The sequence below is a fragment of the Pistacia vera genome, unplaced genomic scaffold (genome assembly GCF_008641045.1).
Source record: "Pistacia vera cultivar Batoury unplaced genomic scaffold, PisVer_v2 Contig146, whole genome shotgun sequence".
NCBI lineage: Eukaryota > Viridiplantae > Streptophyta > Magnoliopsida > Sapindales > Anacardiaceae > Pistacia > Pistacia vera.
The window spans coordinates 298785-322395 of NW_022195532.1; the positions used below are offsets into that span (position 1 = coordinate 298785).

The 23611-nt window shown below is 38.0% G+C and overlaps 2 protein-coding genes across 5 annotated transcripts; one reads left to right on the forward strand and one right to left on the reverse strand.

Moving 5' to 3' along the window:
- Positions 1 to 12072, forward strand: LOC116123856. 4 transcript variants are annotated; one of them, XM_031409596.1, is made up of 20 exons: positions 2292 to 2606; positions 2687 to 2775; positions 3396 to 3508; positions 3629 to 3683; positions 4007 to 4095; positions 4433 to 4499; positions 4584 to 4643; positions 4963 to 5133; positions 5261 to 5354; positions 5442 to 5521; positions 5634 to 5709; positions 5915 to 5958; positions 6595 to 6662; positions 6962 to 7047; positions 7149 to 7306; positions 7403 to 8741; positions 8870 to 9153; positions 9914 to 10120; positions 10208 to 10364; positions 11351 to 12072. In XM_031409596.1, the coding sequence occupies exons 1-20, from the start codon at positions 2495 to 2497 to the stop codon at positions 11635 to 11637; spliced, it is 3636 nt and encodes a 1211-aa protein (XP_031265456.1). In that variant the 5' UTR covers positions 2292 to 2494; the 3' UTR covers positions 11638 to 12072. The 4 variants fall into 4 exon arrangements, with proteins under 4 accessions (XP_031265453.1, XP_031265455.1, XP_031265456.1 ...); XM_031409593.1 differs by lacking the exons at positions 2292 to 2606; positions 2687 to 2775; positions 3396 to 3508; ... (1 more) ...; positions 4007 to 4095; positions 11351 to 12072 and adding exons at positions 1 to 316; positions 397 to 485; positions 1106 to 1218; positions 1339 to 1393; positions 1717 to 1805 and having other exon boundaries at positions 10208 to 10569; XM_031409595.1 differs by lacking the exons at positions 2292 to 2606; positions 2687 to 2775; positions 3396 to 3508; ... (1 more) ...; positions 4007 to 4095; positions 11351 to 12072 and adding exons at positions 1111 to 1202; positions 1339 to 1393; positions 1717 to 1805 and having other exon boundaries at positions 10208 to 10569.
- A 432-nt stretch (positions 12073 to 12504) lies between these two features.
- LOC116123871 (ankyrin repeat-containing protein NPR4-like) lies at positions 12505 to 14197 on the reverse strand. Its single transcript, XM_031409614.1, has 5 exons — positions 14005 to 14197; positions 13498 to 13729; positions 13307 to 13409; positions 13072 to 13114; positions 12505 to 12935 (listed from the first exon to the last, which is right to left on the reverse strand). Exons 1-5 carry the CDS (start codon positions 14195 to 14197, stop codon positions 12505 to 12507), a joined length of 1002 nt encoding a protein of 333 aa, XP_031265474.1.
- Between the last annotated feature and the right edge of the window lie 9414 nt (positions 14198 to 23611).

The following is a 23611-nucleotide window of genomic DNA, read 5'->3' on the forward strand; positions in this document are numbered from 1 at the left end:
AATTCTTATACAAAAGGCCACCACCACAAACGCACACTCCGACACACACACTCTCTCAATAATAACTCATTCATTCGTCACATTTCTCATCCTAAACCTAAATTAGGTCTCGGAAGTTAATGTGATCGTCGCGCTCATAGATCCGTCGCGAGTTTCGACGAGAAGATTTGTTACAGAGGTTTCTAGAAGGGGAGAGGCTTTGCAATGGAGTCGATACTGGCACGCGCCTTGGAGTACACCCTCAAGTACTGGCTTAAATCCTTCTCCAGAGATCAGTTCAAGTTGCAAGGCCGTACTGTACAGTTATCAAATTTAGGTATGGTTTTGATTAATTGGCGTTAATTGATGGTTTTGGATGTGTTTCTTTAGCTCAGATGTTTGAATTTGATTGGATAGATATCAATGGAGACGCGTTGCATGCGAGTATGGGATTGCCACCGGCGTTAAATGTGGCCGTCGCCAAAGTCGGAAAACTAGAGATAATTGTGAGTATTTCTGATTTAAAATTTTGTTTTTTCGGTGTCGAATTGCAATTATTAGCGTTTGATTGATTTCTGAGGAAGATAAAGAAAGGAAATGGGAAGGTATAGAAAGGAAATGGGAAGGTATTTTGTTCACTAGGAGTTTCAATTAATTGTTCTTGTTTTTTTTTTTTTTTTTTTTTTTTAAATTTCTTCTAGAAGTCTGAAAAGTAAATACATTATAGGGCCATTAATTGTGTGTTACTAAATAGAGCTAATTAAATATGCTATGTGGGAAGAGAAATGATACTTTCTTGTTGTACACCGATTCATTTTACTGTCAGTATGGTGAGTGGTAAAATAAAGAAAAGTATTGAAGACAGTCGAAGTTTTTGCTTGCTTTGTGTTCAGTTCTTTGCTTAAATTATCTAAGTTGTGGGAGTTTATGTTAATTAGTAGGTTTGCTTTAGTAATTTTTTGATAAGATCTTGGAAACTAAAACATTAACACTGTATAATTTTCCTTGTACTTACGTCTGTTTTGAAAATTTTGTTTTTCCACAATGAAACTGGTTTTACCTTGGGGTTATTGCTGTCTTTTAGTGATTTGTATCTAATTTAGCTCATTTATTTATTTTTGAATAGCTTCCTTCATCGGTAAGTAATGTCCAAATAGAGCCTATTGTTGTGCAAGTTGATAAACTCGATTTGGTTTTGGAGGAGAACCCAGATGCGGATGCAGGTAAGAGTGCCGGCAGGTAATATAACTTTATATTGCTCGAGGTTATCTTGTAAATTTGGTATTAATTTTGTGAAGGGAATAAAATGTTTCTTATATAGTCACTTAACTTGCTGGTTTCTGCTTGTTATATTTGCAGTACCCAGCCATCGACTAGCTCTAGCAAGGGTAGTGGGTACGGATTTGCTGATAAGGTTAGCTGCCATTTTGTGTTTATTTGTAGTGCCTTCTTTAAAGCTGTCATTGGTTGAGTTGTGCCAAACGCTTTTAGATCTCTCTTTTTATTGCTTTTGTTGACCTGCATCTTATACTTTAATTGAAACTTTCTAGTAATACTTGATCAAACTTCCTCTGAAACATGAGATCATGATCCATGTTAACAAGGATTTGTGAAGATAATAATGCAAGGTCAATGGACTGCTGTTTTGCATGACTCTTCTTATGTGGTTTGTTTAATCACATCCACATGGTTGAACGCATTGAATATAGTAGCATACTGACCTGTTAAAACTATCAGATTGCAGACGGAATGACTTTACAGGTTGGTACTCTCAATCTTCTTCTTGAAACTCGGGGTGGTGCTGGACGTGATGGAGGGGCAGCTTGGTAAGGTCTTTTTAACTGTGTTTTGCATGATAATTAAAATAATTTCTGCACTTTAAATTGAAGCTAATATAGGCATTATTGATAGAAATTCCCCATATTTGCAGTGATGCTTCACTGTTGGTTACCATTGCCGCTATACATAGATGTTCTTGAGAAAATACATGAACTGGCTTCTTTTTTTTTTTTTTTTTCTATTATCTTTAAAAAAAAATTAAAATAGAAGTTGAAAAAATGTTTCTGCCAGCTTATAACATGAATCAAATATAAAATGATTATGAATTAACTATGTGGACATGTAAGATGATATGCTGATGTTAGTGTTTCCCACTTTTGTAAGGGCATCTCCNTATACAAACTTTACCCTTCTCTCTCTCGCACGTGCCACCAACACTAACATCACCATCTCTACACGCGCAACTAAATTCGCACACGTGTCTTCCCGCCCCCTTCTTTCTTTCTCTGTTGTCGGATTCCCACCTGAAATCAATTCTTATACAAAAGGCCACCACCACAAACGCACACTCCGACACACACACTCTCTCAATAATAACTCATTCATTCGTCACATTTCTCATCCTAAACCTAAATTAGGTCTCGGAAGTTAATGTGATCGTCGCGCTCATAGATCCGTCGCGAGTTTCGACGAGAAGATTTGTTACAGAGGTTTCTAGAAGGGGAGAGGCTTTGCAATGGAGTCGATACTGGCACGCGCCTTGGAGTACACCCTCAAGTACTGGCTTAAATCCTTCTCCAGAGATCAGTTCAAGTTGCAAGGCCGTACTGTACAGTTATCAAATTTAGGTATGGTTTTGATTAATTGGCGTTAATTGATGGTTTTGGATGTGTTTCTTTAGCTCAGATGTTTGAATTTGATTGGATAGATATCAATGGAGACGCGTTGCATGCGAGTATGGGATTGCCACCGGCGTTAAATGTGGCCGTCGCCAAAGTCGGAAAACTAGAGATAATTGTGAGTATTTCTGATTTAAAATTTTGTTTTTTCGGTGTCGAATTGCAATTATTAGCGTTTGATTGATTTCTGAGGAAGATAAAGAAAGGAAATGGGAAGGTATAGAAAGGAAATGGGAAGGTATTTTGTTCACTAGGAGTTTCAATTAATTGTTCTTGTTTTTTTTTTTTTTTTTTTTTTTTAAATTTCTTCTAGAAGTCTGAAAAGTAAATACATTATAGGGCCATTAATTGTGTGTTACTAAATAGAGCTAATTAAATATGCTATGTGGGAAGAGAAATGATACTTTCTTGTTGTACACCGATTCATTTTACTGTCAGTATGGTGAGTGGTAAAATAAAGAAAAGTATTGAAGACAGTCGAAGTTTTTGCTTGCTTTGTGTTCAGTTCTTTGCTTAAATTATCTAAGTTGTGGGAGTTTATGTTAATTAGTAGGTTTGCTTTAGTAATTTTTTGATAAGATCTTGGAAACTAAAACATTAACACTGTATAATTTTCCTTGTACTTACGTCTGTTTTGAAAATTTTGTTTTTCCACAATGAAACTGGTTTTACCTTGGGGTTATTGCTGTCTTTTAGTGATTTGTATCTAATTTAGCTCATTTATTTATTTTTGAATAGCTTCCTTCATCGGTAAGTAATGTCCAAATAGAGCCTATTGTTGTGCAAGTTGATAAACTCGATTTGGTTTTGGAGGAGAACCCAGATGCGGATGCAGGTAAGAGTGCCGGCAGGTAATATAACTTTATATTGCTCGAGGTTATCTTGTAAATTTGGTATTAATTTTGTGAAGGGAATAAAATGTTTCTTATATAGTCACTTAACTTGCTGGTTTCTGCTTGTTATATTTGCAGTACCCAGCCATCGACTAGCTCTAGCAAGGGTAGTGGGTACGGATTTGCTGATAAGGTTAGCTGCCATTTTGTGTTTATTTGTAGTGCCTTCTTTAAAGCTGTCATTGGTTGAGTTGTGCCAAACGCTTTTAGATCTCTCTTTTTATTGCTTTTGTTGACCTGCATCTTATACTTTAATTGAAACTTTCTAGTAATACTTGATCAAACTTCCTCTGAAACATGAGATCATGATCCATGTTAACAAGGATTTGTGAAGATAATAATGCAAGGTCAATGGACTGCTGTTTTGCATGACTCTTCTTATGTGGTTTGTTTAATCACATCCACATGGTTGAACGCATTGAATATAGTAGCATACTGACCTGTTAAAACTATCAGATTGCAGACGGAATGACTTTACAGGTTGGTACTCTCAATCTTCTTCTTGAAACTCGGGGTGGTGCTGGACGTGATGGAGGGGCAGCTTGGTAAGGTCTTTTTAACTGTGTTTTGCATGATAATTAAAATAATTTCTGCACTTTAAATTGAAGCTAATATAGGCATTATTGATAGAAATTCCCCATATTTGCAGTGATGCTTCACTGTTGGTTACCATTGCCGCTATATATAGATGTTCTTGAGAAAATACATGAACTGGCTTCTTTTTTTTTTTTTTTTTCTATTATCTTTAAAAAAAAATTAAAATAGAAGTTGAAAAAATGTTTCCGCCAGCTTATAACATGAATCAAATATAAAATGATTATGAATTAACTATGTGGACATGTAAGATGATATGCTGATGTTAGTGTTTCCCACTTTTGTAAGGGCATCTCCTATGGCATCTATCACTATGCGCAATCTTGTGTTGTATACAACAAACGAAAACTGGCAGGTAATTTAGTGGATGTGATTATAATAGGCAAACTTGATTTCTTTCTTAGATACAACTGCTAATTTGAACAATTTCTTGTTACAGGTTGTAAATCTTAAGGAGGCTCGGGATTTCTCCTCTAATAAGTTCATATATGTGTTCAAGGTAATACAAAAACAAAGAGACATAGATTATGAGCGTTTTCATGCCTGTTCAAATGTTTTTCTTTTTATTTTTAATTTGGTGGAGGGAGGAGGAGAGGGTTTTCTGATAACTTGGTTTGATCTAACCCGTTGTATTCTTTTTGTAATTGTTGTTTTTATAATTATCTGCTTAGGTGTTACATGTGTTTTTCTGTATTTGCTTCTCCTTTATGTGAACATGTGTTTTTCCATTATTCCTATATCAAATATACCATGTTGAACATGTTTCACATCAGTGACTGATGATGTTGGGTATTTTTTCTGGTGGGTTTGTGTAACAGAAACTCGAATGGGAATCTTTGTCTGTGGATCTCCTGCCTCATCCTGATATGTTTGCTGATGCTAACATAGCTGGCTCTGAAGAGGGAGCAGATCAGAGAGATGATGATGGTGCTAAGCGAGCTTTCTTTGGTGGGGAGCGCTTCCTTGAAGGAATTTCTGGCCAGGCTTATGTAATGAAATCATGCATTTCATGTTATTTCATAATGAACTTTGTTATATTCCAAACTGATTGGTATTAGAGAGCATTGTCTGACCTGTTAAAGGCTATGTGGTACTGACTTTGTAGTTTTATATCAGATTACAGTGCAGAGGACAGAATTGAATAGTCCACTGGGGCTTGAGGTTCAATTACATGTAACAGAGGCTGTTTGTCCTGCATTAAGTGAACCAGGTAATAAAGGGGCTTGTTTCCATCTCTTTTTCTTTTTCACTGTTGGAATTTTATGTGTTAAACATAGCATGCTCATTTTCTGGGCAGGATTACGTGCTCTTCTCCGCTTCTTGACGGGGTGTTATGTATGTCTAAATAGAGAAGATGTGGATCTAAAGGGTCAGCAGGTGTTAAGTTGCATTCATTATCACTCTTTAGATAAACCAGAACAAAGATGTTATAGAAAATCTAATTAAGTTCTCTCTAACTTTTTCTATATCTCATATTGACTTCTGACAGCGATCTACTGAAGCAGCTGGACGTTCTTTAGTCTCAGTTTTGGTGGACCACATATTTCTCTGCATCAAAGATGCTGGTTTGTTTGTTTTCCTTTTCCCTTATTTGCATGTTTTGTTGGTCAATTATTTTATCCATTACTTGTTATTAGCATTCATGATTGAACTATTAGTTTAACTTTTATAGCTATTTTTCTGTATCTATTTATAGTGGTATAGTCTTATTTTCCTTCAACCACATTGTTGGGATTGAAATACTGAATAATGATTCTGATTTACCTGCAGAATTCCAGCTTGAGCTTTTAATGCAGTCACTCCTCTTTTCTCGGGTATTTCCATTAAACAATTGGTCAATCTGTTGATTATAGCATATTAATTTCCTGATTCAAAACTTTTTGCTAAGAATGTATCACATTTCGATGAATATAAGTTTGATCGATGGTAATTGACATTGAGTCTGTCTTCTAATGTTTCATGTGGTTTCTTTGGTTAGTGCTCTGAATTTAACTTGTCTGCAGTAGAGAAATTGAGCAAATTATATAACGTTTTATGAAATTTAAGCATATGTAAAGCTAACTCAGCACTAGATCATTTTTAACCATTAGGATTTGCATTTCTTTTAACCATTAGGATTTGCATTTCAAATCAGATAGATAAATCTCTTGTTTGACATGATTGTATGAAGATCTCTTTTTTGGATGGCTTAATTCTCTTTAGTTAGTTTGATTCTAAATAAAAAAGTTCTGTTACATGGACAAACCTCTGACCTTGTGAAGAATAGTTTGAGAAATAAAGGTAAGCTATCCTGAAGTCTGGATTTATTTGTCTTCGTAGCTCTCAGGTTCTCTTGAAAATCTCAAGCATATTATGCTCTCTACTTATATGGATTGTCAGCATTATTGGTGCAGTGCCATGTTTTTTCTTGGCTGTTCAAAATCTTATGCTAGGATATATTTTCCTTTCAGGCAAGTGTTTCTAATGGAGAAACTGCCAGTAACTTGACTAAGGTTTCCATTGGTGGATTTTTTTTAAGGTAAACTCTGTGTCTGACTTGTCAGCAGATTTGTGATGATGAATAATTTTATGGATGTTCTCTTGCAGTTTGTTCCCATTCTGAGTATGTTCTGTCACATTTTGCTTTTCATTTCATTATTTTGTGTTGTTTTAAAGTTTTAGCATTTTTTCATATGGCAACACGCTTTGAATGGTTGAGATTCCATTCAACTTTCATTAATCTTTTAAATGAAACAAGATAGATCTAATTTCAAATCCAAGGGCTCAAAATTTTTGTTATAACTTGTGTAAAATATATGGGACTGCTGAATAATGCAGGGATACTTTTTCACGTCCTCCGTGCACTTTGGTCCAACCATCTATGGAGGCAGTCACTGAAGATTTTCTGGACATTCCTGACTTTGGTAACGATTCAAATCTTGTGTATGATGGAGAAAAGTTGTGGATTATGCTTTTAATATGTGTATTCTAATATTGATTCTTTCTTATTTGATTGTTTGAACAGCTAAGAATTTTTCCCCTGTAATATATCCTCTGGGCGATCAGGAGTGGCAGTTAAGTAATGGTGTTCCTTTGATATGCCTTAATTCTCTTCAGGTCAAACCCTCCCCAGTCCCACCTTCTTTTGCTTCTCAGACGGTCATCAGCTGCCAGCCACTTATGGTATGCTAGAAGAAATTCATTAAAAGGATTGAGCTCTTTCCTTTTGTTTGTAGCAGCAATGTCATTTCTGACTGTTATCTTCTATTATTTTCCCAGATTCATCTTCAGGAAGAATCCTGTTTGAGGATATCTTCCTTTTTAGCTGATGGAATTGTTGTCAACCCTGGTGCTGTTTTACTGGATTCTTCAGTTAATTCCCTTGTATTCCTTCTTAAGGAATTAGATGTTACTGTTCCTTTGGACATGAATAAATTGGATAGTCCTGCGAGTGAAGGAAACCTTACTGCACAGAGCTCCTTTTCTGGAGCTAGGCTTCATATTGAAAAGTTGTTCTTTTCAGAGTCACCTAAATTAAAACTTGGGCTGCTGAATCTGGAGAAGGATCCTGCTTGTTTCTGTCTGTGGGAGGGTCAGCCAATTGATGCTAGCCTGAAGAAATCAACTGTTGGAGCATCACATCTTAGTTTGTCTCTGGAAACATGTAATAACATAACTGGATTTCATAATTCTTCTGGTGAGAATTCAGGGTTGTGGAAGTGTGTTGAGCTGAAAGATGCTTCTGTTGAGGTAGCTATGGCATCTGCTGATGGTAAGCCATTAACTATCATTCCTCCTCCAGGTGGTATTGTCAGAATAGGTGTTGCTTGTCAGCAATATTTATCAAACACGTCGGTAGAGCAGTTGTTTTTTGTCCTGGATCTCTATGCATATTTTGGCAGAGTGAGTGAAAAAATTGCTCAAGTTGGAAAACGTAAAAGGTCAAAGAGAAATACTAATGAATCTTTGGGGGTAAAGTTGATGGAGAATGCTCCCAGTGATACTGCTGTAAGTTTAGCAGTGAAGGACCTTCAACTAAGATTTCTTGAGTCTTCTTCCATGAATATAGAGGGAATGCCTTTGGTTCAGTTTATTGTGGAAGATATGTTCACCAAAGTTACTCATAGAACTCTTGGTGGTGCAATTGCTGTTTCATCCACTTTACATTGGGAGACCGTTGAGGTGGATTGTGTTGACACTGAAGGAAACTTGGCACATGAAAATGGTACAATGTTACCTTCTGTTGATGACAGTCCTCGGGTCAATGGAAACGGACACCCACAGCTAAGAACTGTATTCTGGGTAGATAACAAAAGAAAGCATCAATTGAATGGCAATGCATTTGCGGTTCCTTTTCTGGATTTGAGCGTGGTACATGTCATTCCTCTTAGTGAAAGGGATAGAGAATGTCATAGTTTAAGTGTATCAGCTTGTATTTCAGGTGTTCGCCTTGGCGGAGGTATGAACTATGCAGAAGCCCTGCTCCATCGATTTGGAATACTTGGGCCTGATGGTGGTCCGGGAGAGGGGCTGTCTAAAGGATTAAAGCATTTATCAGCAGGGCCATTGTCAAAACTTTTCAAAGCATCACCTCTCACTGTTGAAAATCTAGGAGAGGGTATGGAACCAATTACTATCTTAAATTTTATTTGGTTGCTGCTTATGTAAATGCTGCAGTACCATTCTTATGCCTATTTCCCCTACTCTTTTAACTGCAGCGGTCTTAAATTTAGTTCTTTTTTCCAGGTGGAAGTTCAGGAGATGGGAGAGATGGTCTTCTGCATTTGGGATTGCCAGATGATGTGGATGTATCTGTGGAATTTAGAGACTGGTTATTTGCTCTTGAAGGTGCACAGGAGATGGCTGAAAGGTGGTGGTTTTACAGTCAAGAAGATATGAGCAGAGAAGAGAGGTGTTGGCACACAACCTTTCAGAGTTTGAGTGTGAAAGCAAAAAGTAGTCCAAAGGAAATTCTGATTGGTAAAGGAGATTCACAGAGAACCCATAAATATCCTGTGGAATTGGTTATAGTAAGTATTTTAATTTTCTTTTCTTCTTTATTGTCCTGTTGGCTTCAATTACATTTCTATTTTCAGAAGGTGATAAAAGCATAATTAATAACATATATATGCAAAAACGTTAAATTTCAGGTAAAGACTAGTCTATATAAATGAAATAGCATTATTCAATCTCTCTGTGCATTTTTGTTGACCATCTTAGAATCTAGTTGATATTGCAATATTTGGTACAATACTATATTAATAACCTGTTTTGAAGTAGTGAGGTTATTGTGGGTAGTCCTGATGGCTAATCCATAGGAAAGATTTAATAGTTGAGATGCAACTTAATTTTCGAACTTGAGGTGCACTTAATTTGGTTCAAACTTCTCTCTCTCCCTTTCTTTTCTTTATATTTTTTTGCTAGACTTGTACTGTTATGGTCCTAGCTTAGAAAGATGTGGTGGCTCGGGGTTGAAAAAAAGGAGCAAACTGGATTAATTTCGGATGGTCTGCTTCTTTTTTTTTTTTCTTTTTTTTTTTTTTTTTTTTTAATATGAAAAGTGTGAACATGATTGTCAGTCATGTATCTGGAATCAGAAATTTTGGTCAGATTTGGTTGGACTGTGGGCCTGGCAATCTTTATTGTTTCGTGAAACTTTAGACTTGATTTGGTTTAGTGTTGTTAGGTGCTTCCATCTTCCTACATCTTTAATTTATTTTAACTTGATACATACATTCATATGTTTCTTTGTTGCTTCTAATGGATTCTTTTACGTGATAATACTTGTAGGTTAGTGTGGAAGGTTTGCAGACTTTGAAGCCTCAGGTCCAAAAGGATTTACCCCAAGCTGTCTTTCCTGTGAATGGGTTCAAAGAAAGTGCTGAGAGATTTGGAGGTGTAAATGTTGAAGTTCGTTTAGTGATATTGGAGGACAATGCTGAGAATGAGATGGTCAGCTGGATGGTGGAGAACTTGAAATTTTCTGTTAAGGAACCGGTAGTGTGATCTGAACTTTTCAGGTGTTTGATCACTGCAACTATCTTATTTGGAACATTCTGTATGATGGTGATTTTTATGCTGTAGATTGAAGCCATTGTGACCAAGGATGAGGTTCAACACCTTGCTTTTTTGTGCAAGTCCGAAGTTGACTCGTTGGGTCGGATCACTGCTGGAGTCCTGCGGCTACTCAAGCTGGAAAAGTCAATTGGCCAGGCTGCCATAAATCAACTTAGCAATCTTGGTATGCTTAATTCCCCAGGAATTTTTTTTTTTTTCAATCTGTTCAGAAATAACATTTTGTCAACCTTCATGTTTGTAGATGAGAATAATTGTTTTTCTGGGTTTGGAAGTACAAGGACTCAAAAAGTTTTGCCAAAAGCAGAGTGCAAATTTATTTGAGGTTGAGGTTGTTGGGATTGGGGTTTTGGATCTTAATTTGTTTAGGGCCGTGTAGGACTTCATTTGANCTGTATGATGGTGATTTTTATGCTGTAGATTGAAGCCATTGTGACCAAGGATGAGGTTCAACACCTTGCTTTTTTGTGCAAGTCCGAAGTTGACTCGTTGGGTCGGATCACTGCTGGAGTCCTGCGGCTACTCAAGCTGGAAAAGTCAATTGGCCAGGCTGCCATAAATCAACTTAGCAATCTTGGTATGCTTAATTCCCCAGGAATTTTTTTTTTTTTCAATCTGTTCAGAAATAACATTTTGTCAACCTTCATGTTTGTAGATGAGAATAATTGTTTTTCTGGGTTTGGAAGTACAAGGACTCAAAAAGTTTTGCCAAAAGCAGAGTGCAAATTTATTTGAGGTTGAGGTTGTTGGGATTGGGGTTTTGGATCTTAATTTGTTTAGGGCCGTGTAGGACTTCATTTGAATTGTTTTGGAGCATATAATTGTTAGTAGCAAGTAAAAGAACTTTGAATTGACAAGAATAGAAGTAGCGAGAATAAATAATTTAAATCTGGTTGATCTGGGGTGTTCAGAATTGAACTAGAATTAGCATGTTTTCTCACTGGGTGAAAATCAATGCTACTGCTGGACACTTAAAATTTTTATTTATATTTCAGAATCATTTTTCTTTTTCTTTGTACTCTGCTTTCCGTTAGTCATAAAATTTTTCTCATAATGTTTTCCTCAATTTACATTTTGGGCTGCTTGGATTTTACTCTTGACTCTAGCTGTTTGCACTTGTTGAGAATAGTAATATAGATCTATTATTTGCAGGGAGTGAGGGATTAGAAAAAATTTTCTCCCCAAAACACAGCAGGGGTAACAGTGGTCGTAGTACTCCATCAGCATTTTTTATTAATGAAAGCCCTGTTGCAACACTGGAATCAACTGTAACTTCACTTGAGAAGGCAGTTTTGGATTCCCAGGTCAAGTGTGCTGCTCTCATCACCGACTTAGATAATTCAGAATCTTCCATTGATCATCTTTGCAATATTAAGCAACTCAGCGAGAAACTGGAAAGTATGCAGAGTTTGTTGACGAAATTGCGGACTCAGATGTGATTGCTCTTCTCCTGCTAGAGAAAAGAAAAGCCTTGTTTTGCCATTCCTTGAATGATGGAAGTATCCAAAGTTTGTTGATGACACGATTGCAGACTCAGATTTGATTGGTCTTCTCCCGCTAAAGAAAAGAAGTCTTTCCTGCCATTATTTGATGTACAATTTTGGGATGAAAAGGATCCCAATCACATAGTTCACCAATTCTTTTCTGTATATAGTATATAGGTAGAAGTTCCTGAAAGCTGTTTATAGGACCAATTTTGTATCCTGAATATGACAATTTTTTTGCTTCTATATTATATACTTAAAATATTTTTGCACTCTACCTTGCTGAAGAATCAGGAGATGGATTCATGGTTAGTCTTGTTTGGGAATGCGATACACGTCATCAATTGTTGGTATGAAACTAAGAGAGATTAAACAACACTACTGTGTATTCTGGTTTGCTTTTTATAAAGACAGTTACTGCTCAACTTCTGCATAAGAAAAAGAACAGTAAAATTTTCTGCAAAAGAGTGACACCTGACACATAATTCTTATTCTCAGTTAGAACTTATTGATTTTCTTTACTTGGCATGATCTATTTTAGGTGATTCATTAAATTGTAATAGTATCATAAATCTCTGGCATTCTGAGCAGCGGTCCTTGGAAGCCAAACAAATATAAGATATAGTGGTTTATTTTGAAGGAATAAATCTCCAATGTCAAGATAAATACATTACAGAAAGCGAACAGAATGGCACAAGAAAAATTAATCAATCAATTATTTGCGATTGGGAAGGTGACATGCTTTGATAGCTCACTTTTCTACGACTTGCTAATCTTTCTGATGTTTTCCCCAGGGTGCTGGAATAGAAAGGCTGTCTAACTTTAATCGACCCCTTTTATCAACTGATTAGCAAAAGGGGTCGAAATGGAGGACTTTCGGCACAAATATTTGATGAGAAATGGGACACTAGAGCCCATGACGATCAAAACAATGGCCACCCATCGGCTCTCTGAATCTATAACTGAGAACAATCCGGTCACGAATGCAACCAATGTTCCTCCAAGCGCGATATACAGCAAGTTCTTGCCGTAAATTATAGCTGAGTGCAAGAAGGCAGGGTCACCAACCATAGCCAGAACTAAGAGAATTACCACCGTCATGGAGCAGCACATTGCTAGTGAATCTGCCACCAGGAACACCTTAAGTGATGCCTTCTTTATGAGGACGGACTCACCAGTGTAATCTTTTTGGTCATCGTTGTTCTTTCCTTGACTGCCATTATCAGAATAGTAGTCACCTGGTAAAGTGAACGCTGCAGCGAAAGTTAAGAGTAACCAGAAGAGCAGCAACCATTGACAAGGTATTGGCTAGATGCTTTAAGTCTGAGCCAGGGTGATTGAATACACTCTTCCTCTTTGGAGAAAGCTTCCAATTATAGGGATGTCTACCTCGAGGTGCATGCTGGCCATTTAAGTAACTATAAAGTGATTTCTGCAATAATAACAAGAATGTCAGGCAGATTGGTACTTATTAATTCAACTGATTGATCTCAGATGGCGATTGAAAATTAATTACCTGTCTGTAAGAAAGTTACTAATCGAACTCGCGGATGTCTAAGACTGTGAGGCCCCTCTTGTTCTTCGCTCTCAAGTCTACACATCTAGTTTCCATCAATCTTCTAACCATCTTGTAATTCTTGTTCTCGATGGCTAGATGCAATGGTGTGTTGCCTTCCTTGTCAGGTTCATTCACAAGCTCCTTCATCTCAGGCAAGCCCAAGAAGTCCCTGGCATTTTGCAGTGTTGTTTAACACAGCAAGATGAAGTGCATTCCATCCAGCCGGGTCACATAGCTCGATTGTGTCGGGTCAGTGCTGGAGTATCTCTTGGAAGACATCAAAATTTCCTGAGCTGGCAGCTTCAAGTAATGGGGTCCAACCCTTTGTGTCTTTTATATATGCAGATAAGGTGCTCTCGTTCAGCAGCTGCCGTATAAGTTTTGTTTCTCTGGCTGCTGTTGCAAAGTGAAGGGCTGTCATTCTATTCATGTCAGGTTGGTTGATGAGTTCCAGAGTCTCCTCTAGACCAAGAAGATGACCGATGCATTCTGTATCATCAAACAGATATAAAAAGTATGAGTCAAATGCCTATTTCCTGATAAATTTACTAGGCTTTCTATTTTTTCTATCTTGGTTGTGATCATTTGCTCATAGGTTTTCATTCACAATCAAACCATAATTGTGATTACTTAGTTGAATGAAAAAGTATGAGTTAACATATATAAAGTAATATTATTAAAAAGAAGAATGAATGGCATTTTACGTTTCCCTTGGATACATAGATTTTTTACATGGAAAGCTTTTCTGGAGAGAGTGAGCATACCGCTGCTTCCTGAAAGGATGGCGGCATGCAAGGGATTTTGCCCATCAGGGCCTCGGACAGCTTCACGTAAGAGGGTAGGATTATATGACACTTGTGTTAAGAATTTCAAGATCTTCAGCAACACTTCCTTGCATCTTGATTCAGCAGCTAAGTATAGAGGGCTCCCCCCTGCAGAATTAACAAGTCCAGCCATTTCATTGTCCAGTTCCCACAAACACACTGCCACTTCCTCGTGTCCATTCCTCAAAAGCCTCATGCAAAGCTGTGCTTTGAACCATATTCCTCGTCCTCCAAAGCTTGGGAGCTCCAGTCTCTCCCACTTCCATTTCTCTCAAAACTGTAGTTCCTGGAGTTTCAATCGAATCAACTCTGAATAAACTACTTTTAGTACTAAGTAGAAGTTTCACCACACCAGCGTGGCCAGCCCTGGCTGCAACATGGAGTGGAGTGTCACCGTTTGAGTTTTTATGGCTTGCGAGGAATGGAGATGCTTGGAGAGCCTCACGAACAAAAGTTTCATGTCCCAGCTTTGCAGCTATGTGAACTATATTGTTCTCCCGATGTGTCGGCAAGAGGAGATTATTGTCACTACCTTGGATGAACTGCTTCAAAAACTCAACGTTTCCCTCTCTTGCTGCCTTGTACATCAAGCAATCAAAGCTTATTCAATGGCTCTAAATTGGGTATACGATTAGCAGGTTGTCTTTGCTCTTTCACTAACTGAAACAGGGAATGAAATCAAGACAGGAGAAAGAAAATGATGAAGTCAAATGGAGGCGCTTGTAGGAGGTTTTTGCAACAAGAACAAAGTCATCTCTGCAAGTTTCAAAGTTGAAAATTTCACTGGTGCGATGCAAGTAACGCATAGAAAGATTTTGACAGCCGTGAAAATTTGAGATTAATTAGGAGAAATCATCTGGGTATCATTTCCATAGGATCCTGACTGTTATTTGACCTGTCTTCTTATATATATTTTTTACTGGTGTAATGTTATGTTATTAGATTAGAATTGATTCAACCACTTTCAATTAAATTGGGGAGGCTTCTGGTTCATTAAACAGCACTATATTTGTCTTTTCAACTTGATCAACATCTAAAATTTAACAAGGCGTCATAACAATACCACTTATCAAAACAAGATCCTAGAAGAAAAATGAGAGAAGGGTTTATGATTACACGCAAACATGACATTAAAACTTGAAAAAGAATGATCTTTGAGTTATATCAAGTAAGATTAACTAATACCCCAGCGCGGCGATCTGCCTTGATGTATACAGTAGTAATATTTGAATTCCTTTTCCAGGGCTGTGGAGATAATGGTTTCTTCATTGTTCCCTTGAGATATTTTATAACAAGTGGGGTTGAAGTAGAAGACTTCTGGCCCAAAAATTTGATGAGAAATGGAACACTGGAGCCCATGATGAGCAACGATGGCTAACCATTTACTCTTTGGTGATATAACAGTGTACAATCCACTTACAAAGGCAACAACGTTCCAAAAAGCGCGATATTCAGCAAGTTTTGCTGTAAATAATTGCTGACCGCAAAAGGCAGGGTCGCCAGCCATTGCTAGAACAACAGAAACACCACTGTCATGGAGCTGCACATTGCAAGTGAATCCGCCAACAGGAATACCTTAGTGATGGGGTCATTATGAGGATTGAGGTACCTAAAAAGTTTTACTTGATTGTTTTATTCCAGGAGGTCTGTCATATCATCAGCATGGTAGCCTCCTGGTAATGTAAAGGCTGCAGCGAATGTTAAAGTAGCCAGAAGTGCAGCAACACTGAATTGTGTTGGCTATATTCTTTAAGTCTGCGTTCGGGTGGTTTAATGCGTTCTTTGATTTTTGATCTCGCTTCCAATAATTATAGGGCTGCCTACCCCGCGGCGCATTTGCCTCTCAGGTATGTATGTAGAGAATTCTGCAAAATATCAACAATAAAGAGAGAGAATTAGCCATCCTATTTCAGCCATCCAGAGGTGAAATGGAAAATTTAACTCTATCAAAATGTGAATCGTTGAATAAATTTAATATGAAACATGTTGTACAACTAAGTGGTATCTAATAAGATTACCTGTCTGTAAGAAAGATTCCAATCAGACTCGCAGATGCTAGAGCTGTGAGGCTTTGTTTCTTGGTTCTCAAGTCTACACATTCAGTTGCCATCATTTTTCACCATCTTGTAGTTCTCGTTCTTGATAGCAAATGCAACGGTGTGTCGCCTTCCACGTCAGGTTCATTCACAAGCTCCTTCATCTCTTGCAAGTGCAAGAATTCCTGACATTGTGCGTGGTGTGTTTTAACACAGCAAGATGAAGGCGTTCTGGCCAGTGGGGTCACAGAGTTCCATTGTGTCTGGACAGTATAGGAGTATCTCTTGAGGACATCAAAGTTTCCAGAGCTGGCAGCTCCAGTAATGGCGTCCTTCCATTGTTGTCTCGCAGATATGCAGATGAGGTACTTTCTTTAAGCAACTCACGTATAATATTTGTTGTCTGGCTGCTGTTGCAAGTGAGGGCAGTCTTTCCACTTATGTCAGGTGATTAATGAGTTTCAAGACATGTTCATCTTCTAGCAAGAAACCAATGCAATCTATAGCATGCAATAGAGAGAGAACATATACAAGTCAGATTGCTCAAATTGGATTAAATTGTGCTAGTCTTTTGGGTTTTTTAAGGCTATATAAATATCCTTCACACTTCACAAATTGGAATAACTTATTTGTTGACCAGTGTTTATCTTAGATGAACGGAATGTTGGTTTTTGAGCATGAATATAGTCTTACGGGAGAGAAAAGGATGAAAAACAATAAAGAAAAGAGCTGAAATATTGCATTCTGTTTTTCTGAAAAAGTACAGCAGACATATATACATGACAGACACTATTGCACCTAACCATAAAACATTTTGTCCAAATGGCATCCTAACCACACAAACTTAGCAATCTGATTACATCACATTAATTTGATACAAAGTTGACAACCTAAATACATGCGAACTCACCAAAAACTTCACTTAGCATGCCTACAGAACAGCAGTGAACTGCTCCAGACCAGATTTTCAAACTTCAGCCTTTTCTTTTGCGCCAGATCAGCTCCAGTTTAATCCAAAATAATGTTTCAAGCAAAATATCACTTCTTTGAACACTCTCCTTGATATTTTTGCTTGAGACACCAAGTTAAGCTTCATGTCTTCAAACTTGGACCTAACATGGGACTTAGTAAATATGTAGCCAATTGCATTTCCCCTCTGCAGTGTGTCATCTGATTTCTCCGGATTGCTCAGCCTCCCTCACTGCATGAAACTGATTTTTATGTGCTTAGTTCGACCATGCAGACTGGATTTTTAGCCATAGCAACAGCCGATTGATTATCACAGAAAATTTCAGTAGGCTCAACCTGTTTTACCTCATATCAGCTAGCAAATTTCTTAACCAATAGCTTGATTTACTGCAGCTGCAGTGAATATATTCAGCTCTGCAGTGGATTGTGCCACTACTTCTTGCTTCTTGGAAGACCAACAAAATGCACCATAATTCAGCAGGAATACATACCCTGATGTGCTTGCATACATCATAGGAGCCTCCCCAATCACTGTCTGCATACCCTATCAGTCTGAAATTTTCTGATTCCCTGAACCAGATTCCATGATCTGCAGTTCCTCTAATGAATCTCAGCACCCTCTTGGCTGCTCTAAGATGCTCTCACTTGGTTTGCTCATGATCTTGATAGAACTAATTGAAAACATCAGCTCAGGCCTTGTTGCTGTCAAGTACAATAAGCTCCCAATCATTCTCCATAATCTGTCTCATCTACCGGGGCTGCTCCATCATCTTTGCATAGCCTTTGATTTTGCACCAAAGGTGTGGCAACTGACTTGCATTCACCATTCCAAATTTCTTAATCATCTCATTGCATATCTCCTTTGACAAATGAAAATGCCCTCTTGAGATTGAGGATTTCCATTCCAAGGAAGTAAGTCTCTTCCAAACAGTCATCTCAAACTCTTTGTGCATTGCTTTCTTGAACTCTTCACCTGAATTTCATTGTTTCCAGTCACCAACAAATCATCCCATACAAGGAAACCATAATCACATCTCATTGTTCCTTTTTACATATAAAGTATGCTCATTGGGGCTTCTTGCATAACCAAGATGACTAGGTAATCATTGATTCTGCTGTACCAAGCTCTTGGAGCTTGTTTCAGGCCATACAAGGCCTTTCTCAGTAAGTACAACTGGTCTTCTTTCCCCTTGACTTCATATCCATCAGGTTGTTCAACAAAAATCTCTCATCCAGCCAACCATTCAAGAAGCTGACTTAACATCCATTTGATACACTTTCCACTTGAATTGGGCTGCCAAAGCTAGAACCAATCTAATTGATCATGTCTTGCAACCGGGGCAAATGTATCTTGGAAATCCACACCATGTTGCTGTGCAAACCCTTTCACAACTAACCTGGCTTTGTGCTTCAAAACTGAACCATCAGGATCAGTTTTTTCTTGAAGATCCACTTTACTTGGATCATTTCCTCCCGGTAGGCTTTCCACAAGTTCCCATGTTCCATTCTTCATCATGGACAACTCCTCCTGCATAGCAAGTCTCCATTCCTTAGACTTAGTTGCCTATGGTAAGATGTGGTCAAGCAATGCAACATTGCATCTGCCATAAATCTCAGCAAGAGCGCTAGTTCCCCTGACTGAAATTTCTTCTTCTGTTTCAGAATCTGCCCCATCTTGTTTTCAGCAGTTGTTCTCTTGCTGTGGCTGTGGATCTACCTGAATTTTCTTCTCTTCCCAATTCCACACTGACCTTTCTTGACTCTGGAATGAAGATCCGTAAGCCTTGATTGGAGGCTGTAACCTACCAGAATTCCAACCGTTGCTTTGTCATCCAGTTTTGACCTTTTGATGGCTGGTATGAGTACAAAGCATATACTCCCAAATACTCTTAGATGATCCACTTGTGGCTTAAATCCATACCATGCTTCAAATGGAGTTTGATCCTTTAAAGCTTTGGTTGGTAGCCTATTCAGCAAACACCCAGTATTGACTGATTCAGCCCATAATTCCTTTGGCATTCCTTTAGTCAGCAAACACCTGGACATCTCCATTATGTCCTATTCTTTCTCTCACTATCCATTTGTTGGGGAGTGTAGGGACAACTAAACTGATGCCATATTCCAGCCTCCCTGCAAGTTGATTCAAACTCATTAGAGGTGTATTCACCTCCATTGTCCTTCTCAAGCCTTCATCTTAACTCCAGCTTGGTTTTCAACTTCAGCTTTGAACCTTCTAAACACAGCAGCCACTTCTCCCTTTTGCTTTAGGAAGTACACCAAGTCATTCTTGAATGATCATCAATGAACAAGAAAAGAATCTGGATCCATTCAGGGATGGAGTCTGCATTGGTCCACACACATCAGTGTGCACCAATTGGAGCTTTCCAGTAGCTCTCAGGCCTGATTTGTAGGAAAGGCTGGTCTGCTAAGCTTCCCTATTTGGCATACTCTACATAGGCTCTCTTTTTCTATTTCGAGTAAGGTTTGTACCATCCCTTAAGTGCATTAGCTTAAGTCCAGCATAATGGTAATGACCATATCTTTATGCCATAGGTTTGTATCATCTAAGTTTACTGACATCGCATGAAATCTGGTTTTTTAAGTTCAACCGGGAAGCTTTTCCCAGCCATTTTCACATGCATCAACTCCTTTCTCTCATCATCTAATATAGTGCAGGTTTTATTTTCAAAATGCAGAATGTAATTTCTTTCTAGCATTTGTCCTACACTAAGCAGATTCTGGTTGATTTCAGGAACAAATAATACATTATAAATGATCTTTGTACCTGTCATGGTTTGCACAACCACATCTCTGCCTTTAACTTTCACAAAGTTCTCCATTTCCCACCTTTACACTTGACTGGTATGCTGATCCAACTGCACAAAATTCTCCAGATCAGGGTCATGTGGTTTGTACATCCACTATCAATCAGCCAAGTTCCAGCATGAATGAACAGCATAGCAGGATGCCACAAAGAGCTGCTCAGATTCAGAATTCTGCGTAAATCTCAGCAGTCTGTGCTTGTTGTGCAGTGGTGTTGTTTGTGTTTTGCAGACCTTTTCAATGTGGCCAAGCTGCTTGCATGCCTGCATTGAACATTTGGTCTGAACCAGCACTTGTACTCAGCATGGTTCTTCTTTTTGCAGTGGGAACATGGTGCAAAAACCTGAAACCTGCGGTTTGTTCCACTGCTTGTTGCTCTCTTCTTCTCTTTTCTCTCCTCCAAACTTCTTGTTTTTCTTGAGTTGGCTTGCTCTTCTGCTGGACAAACAAGCAGCTTCACTACTGTCTTCTTGCTCAATTTTCTCTTTTGCTCTTGGGCTTGAAGAGCATGAACAAGTTCGGTAAAGTGATTTGAGACAAGTCTTTGGAATCCTCAAGAAGAAATCTTTGCTTCAAACCTTGGGTACGCTTACTAACACCTTTTCAACAATTCTTTTACTTATCTCTTCCCTAACAACTATCTTGTTAACCACATCATTAATCTATCTACATACTCTTAACAACTTCAGCCTCTTGCATTTTCAATGTCTCAAACTCTCTCCTGGTTCAAGACTTGCATGTCTGGTTGGGTGCTTCCCCAAATTCTTCCTTAAGCTTGTCCCAAGCTTCCTTTGCTGTCTCACAAGCCATTATCCTTGTGAAAACTAGATCGGTGACTGCAGCATGTAAATGGGAGGGCTCTTGGAGCTTTTGCAGTCTCCTCTTCATGGAGTCTTATCTGGTTCAGGTTGGGTTTGGTCCCAACTGTGGTGGCTGTTTTCTTCATCTACATACTGCCATAAACTCGACCTCTCAAGTAGCCTTCATCTTCACAGCCCACATATGGTACTGTTCCCCATTGAAGGTGGAGGCAAGAGTGAGGCGAACTTGTTGCCATGAAGTCTGTCTTCGGTGAGGTAAGGGCTGACAGAGAGTGTGCAGGATGGGGTTTTGCAGCCCCTTAAGATCAAGATAGAGCTCTGATACCATGTTGGTTTTTGAGCATGAATATAGTCTTACGGGAGAGAAAGGATGAAAAACAATAAAAGAAAAGAGCTGAAATATTGCATTCTGTTTTTCTGAAAAAGTTACAGCAGACAATATACAGACAGACACTATTGCACCTAACCATAAACATATTTTAGTCCAAAATGATCCTACCCACACAACTAGCAACTTGATTACATACATTAATTGATACAAAGTTGACAACCAAATACATGCTGAACTCACCAAAATACTTCACTTCAGCATGCTACAGAACAGCTACGTGAACTGCCCAGACCAGATTTTCAAACTCAGCTTTTCTTTTGCCGCAGATCAGCTCCAGTTTAATCCAAAATAATGTCAAGCAAAATATCACTTCTTTGAACACGGAAACATTGAATTCTTTATTTTCGACTTTCACCTATTTTTTCCATATGGGTATCCATTTTACTTGGATTTGGAATTATTCATTTGAAGATGTTGTGATTTGCAACAAACAGATTATTAAGATGTTTTTAAAGAAAAAAGAGTTGTATATTCATACCAGTGCTTCTGCAAGGACGGCGGCATGCAGGGATTCTGCCCATCAGGGCCTCGGACGGCATCGCGCAATAGATCGATCTCTCTGCATTTGATCTTAAGAAATTAAAATCTCAGCAACACTGCCTTGCACCTTGATTCAGCAGCTAAATATAGAGGGCTCTCACCTGCACTTGTTACAACTCCAGCCTTTCATTTCATTATCTAGTTCCCACAAACACAGTGCACCTCTCAGTCCATTCCTCAAAGCCTCATGCAAAGCCAAGCTTAAGCCTATTCTCATCCTCCACAGCCTCGGAATCACTCTGTCCCTCTTCCATTTCTCTCAAAACGGTTGTACCGGGGTTTCGATCGAATCAACTCTAAACATACCCTGCTTCTTTTGTCATTAATGAGAAGTTTTACCACAGCAAATGGCCCGCTCTCGCTGCAACATGTAAGGGAGTGTCACCCTTGAGTTTTTATGGCATGCAAGAAAGGGAGATGTCTTGAGAGCCTCATGAATAAATGTTCATGACCCAGTTTGCAACTGTGAATTATATTGTTCTCCTGATTTGTATGCAAGAGGGATGTTGGGATTATCACTTTGGATAAATTGTTTCAAAAACTCCACGTTTCCTTCTCTTGCAGCCTTGTACAGCATGCAATCAAGCTTTTCAGATTTCCGTTTTCTTTCTGAAAGAAAACTGAGGTTCAAGGTGAGTGGTATTTGCTCTCTACGTTTCCAGGAAAAGTAAAAGGATGGACTTAGAATCTACTGTGTGTTCATTTTGCATTAAGAACCGCACATTGGCAGCTGCAAGTTATTCCATGTATTAAATAGTTTGTTAAACATCCTTTTAAACGCTCACTGATCAATTTGCTCTCCTATCTCTTTTGTAAAAGAAGTGCATGACTGCTTTAAACAAAAAATAAAAATAAAATCTGCTAGAGTTCATAAAAACAATAAAATTTCCATATTGATTCACCGACACAATTTTAACCAAGTTGGATGCTAGGGAATCTTTCTTGTGATTACCACATTCGGAATTAAGCAGTAAAGGGAAGATCGTCACTTTCGTAAAAAGAATGAGGAGCAAGCGCTGTAAGAGCATTTGATCTTCCATTGTAGCTCAATCCTTAATATCCAATATGGTAAAATGATATTGACAGAGAGGATGAGTTAATTGTTTTTTTTTATTCATTTAGATTTTTTCGGTGTTATGAAAGTTGGGTGTGGAAAACGAATTGATGAGTGCCAGTTGGGAACCACCATGTGTCCGTTTTGGTCCCCTTCAACATTAAAGAAACCGATGGAGGATGAGTAACTGTTGACCTAACTGAGCTAACAAATTTCTCGAAAAGAGCAAGTAGAGGACTAGGGGAAACAATGAGAAGTTTCTTAAAACATCTCATGGATGAATTCTTGAAGAAGGTTGGGTGTCAGAAACCTAAACGCAGATAACCGATTTAAAATAGTCATAAATTTTTATTTAAAAGATTTACGAGACTTATATTATATCAACAGAAAGTTTGTTTCGAGTCGACGATGTAGCAACCGATTACCTCAGTTGAGGATCGTTTTTTGGCCCAAAATCCATTTGAGATTGTTTAAATTTTCTGTGCACTTTTTCTTATTTTTATTTAGGATCTCTTTTAAAAAAAAAAATAATATTTAGATTTTATTTCCTATTTATTGAGAATTTTATTAGGGTTGATTGTTACCATACATAAAAATATTATTTGTTTCTAAAATTATTCAATTTCAACAACTTTATGATCTAAGTTTATGTGATTTAATTAAAATTAAACTTGTCTGAACGTCATCCATGATACACGACTTGCGTACTTTTGTAATAATGAATAAAACCAGATGTGGGTCCCCCACACCAACGCGTGGAGTGGATTGTACCCTTTGAGTTTGATGGAAATATAATATTAATTAGGGGAAACAACCTGGGCAACCTATATTTTCATGGGAGATAATCCAATTTATAAACTTTTTCCATAGCTAGATATAACAGTTCATAATTAGTTAGTTCATAATTAGATAA

Coding starts and splice junctions, on each gene's coding strand:
- LOC116123856 (XM_031409596.1), top strand. CDS start 2,495: ATGGAGTCGATACTGGCACGCGCCTTGGAGTACACCCTCAAGTACTGG. Junction 3,684..4,006: donor GGTACGGATTTGCTGATAAG/GTTAGCTGCCAT, acceptor TAAAACTATCAG/ATTGCAGACGGAATGACTTT. Junction 9,154..9,913: donor ATCCTGTGGAATTGGTTATA/GTAAGTATTTTA, acceptor TAATACTTGTAG/GTTAGTGTGGAAGGTTTGCA.
- LOC116123871 (XM_031409614.1), bottom strand. CDS start 14,197: ATGGCTGGACTTGTTAATTCTGCAGGGGGGAGCCCTCTATACTTAGCT. Junction 13,410..13,497: donor GTCTTCCAAGAGATACTCCA/GCACTGACCCGA, acceptor GCAAAATGCCAG/GGACTTCTTGGGCTTGCCTG. Junction 13,115..13,306: donor AGAACAAGAATTACAAGATG/GTTAGAAGATTG, acceptor TTATTATTGCAG/AAATCACTTTATAGTTACTT.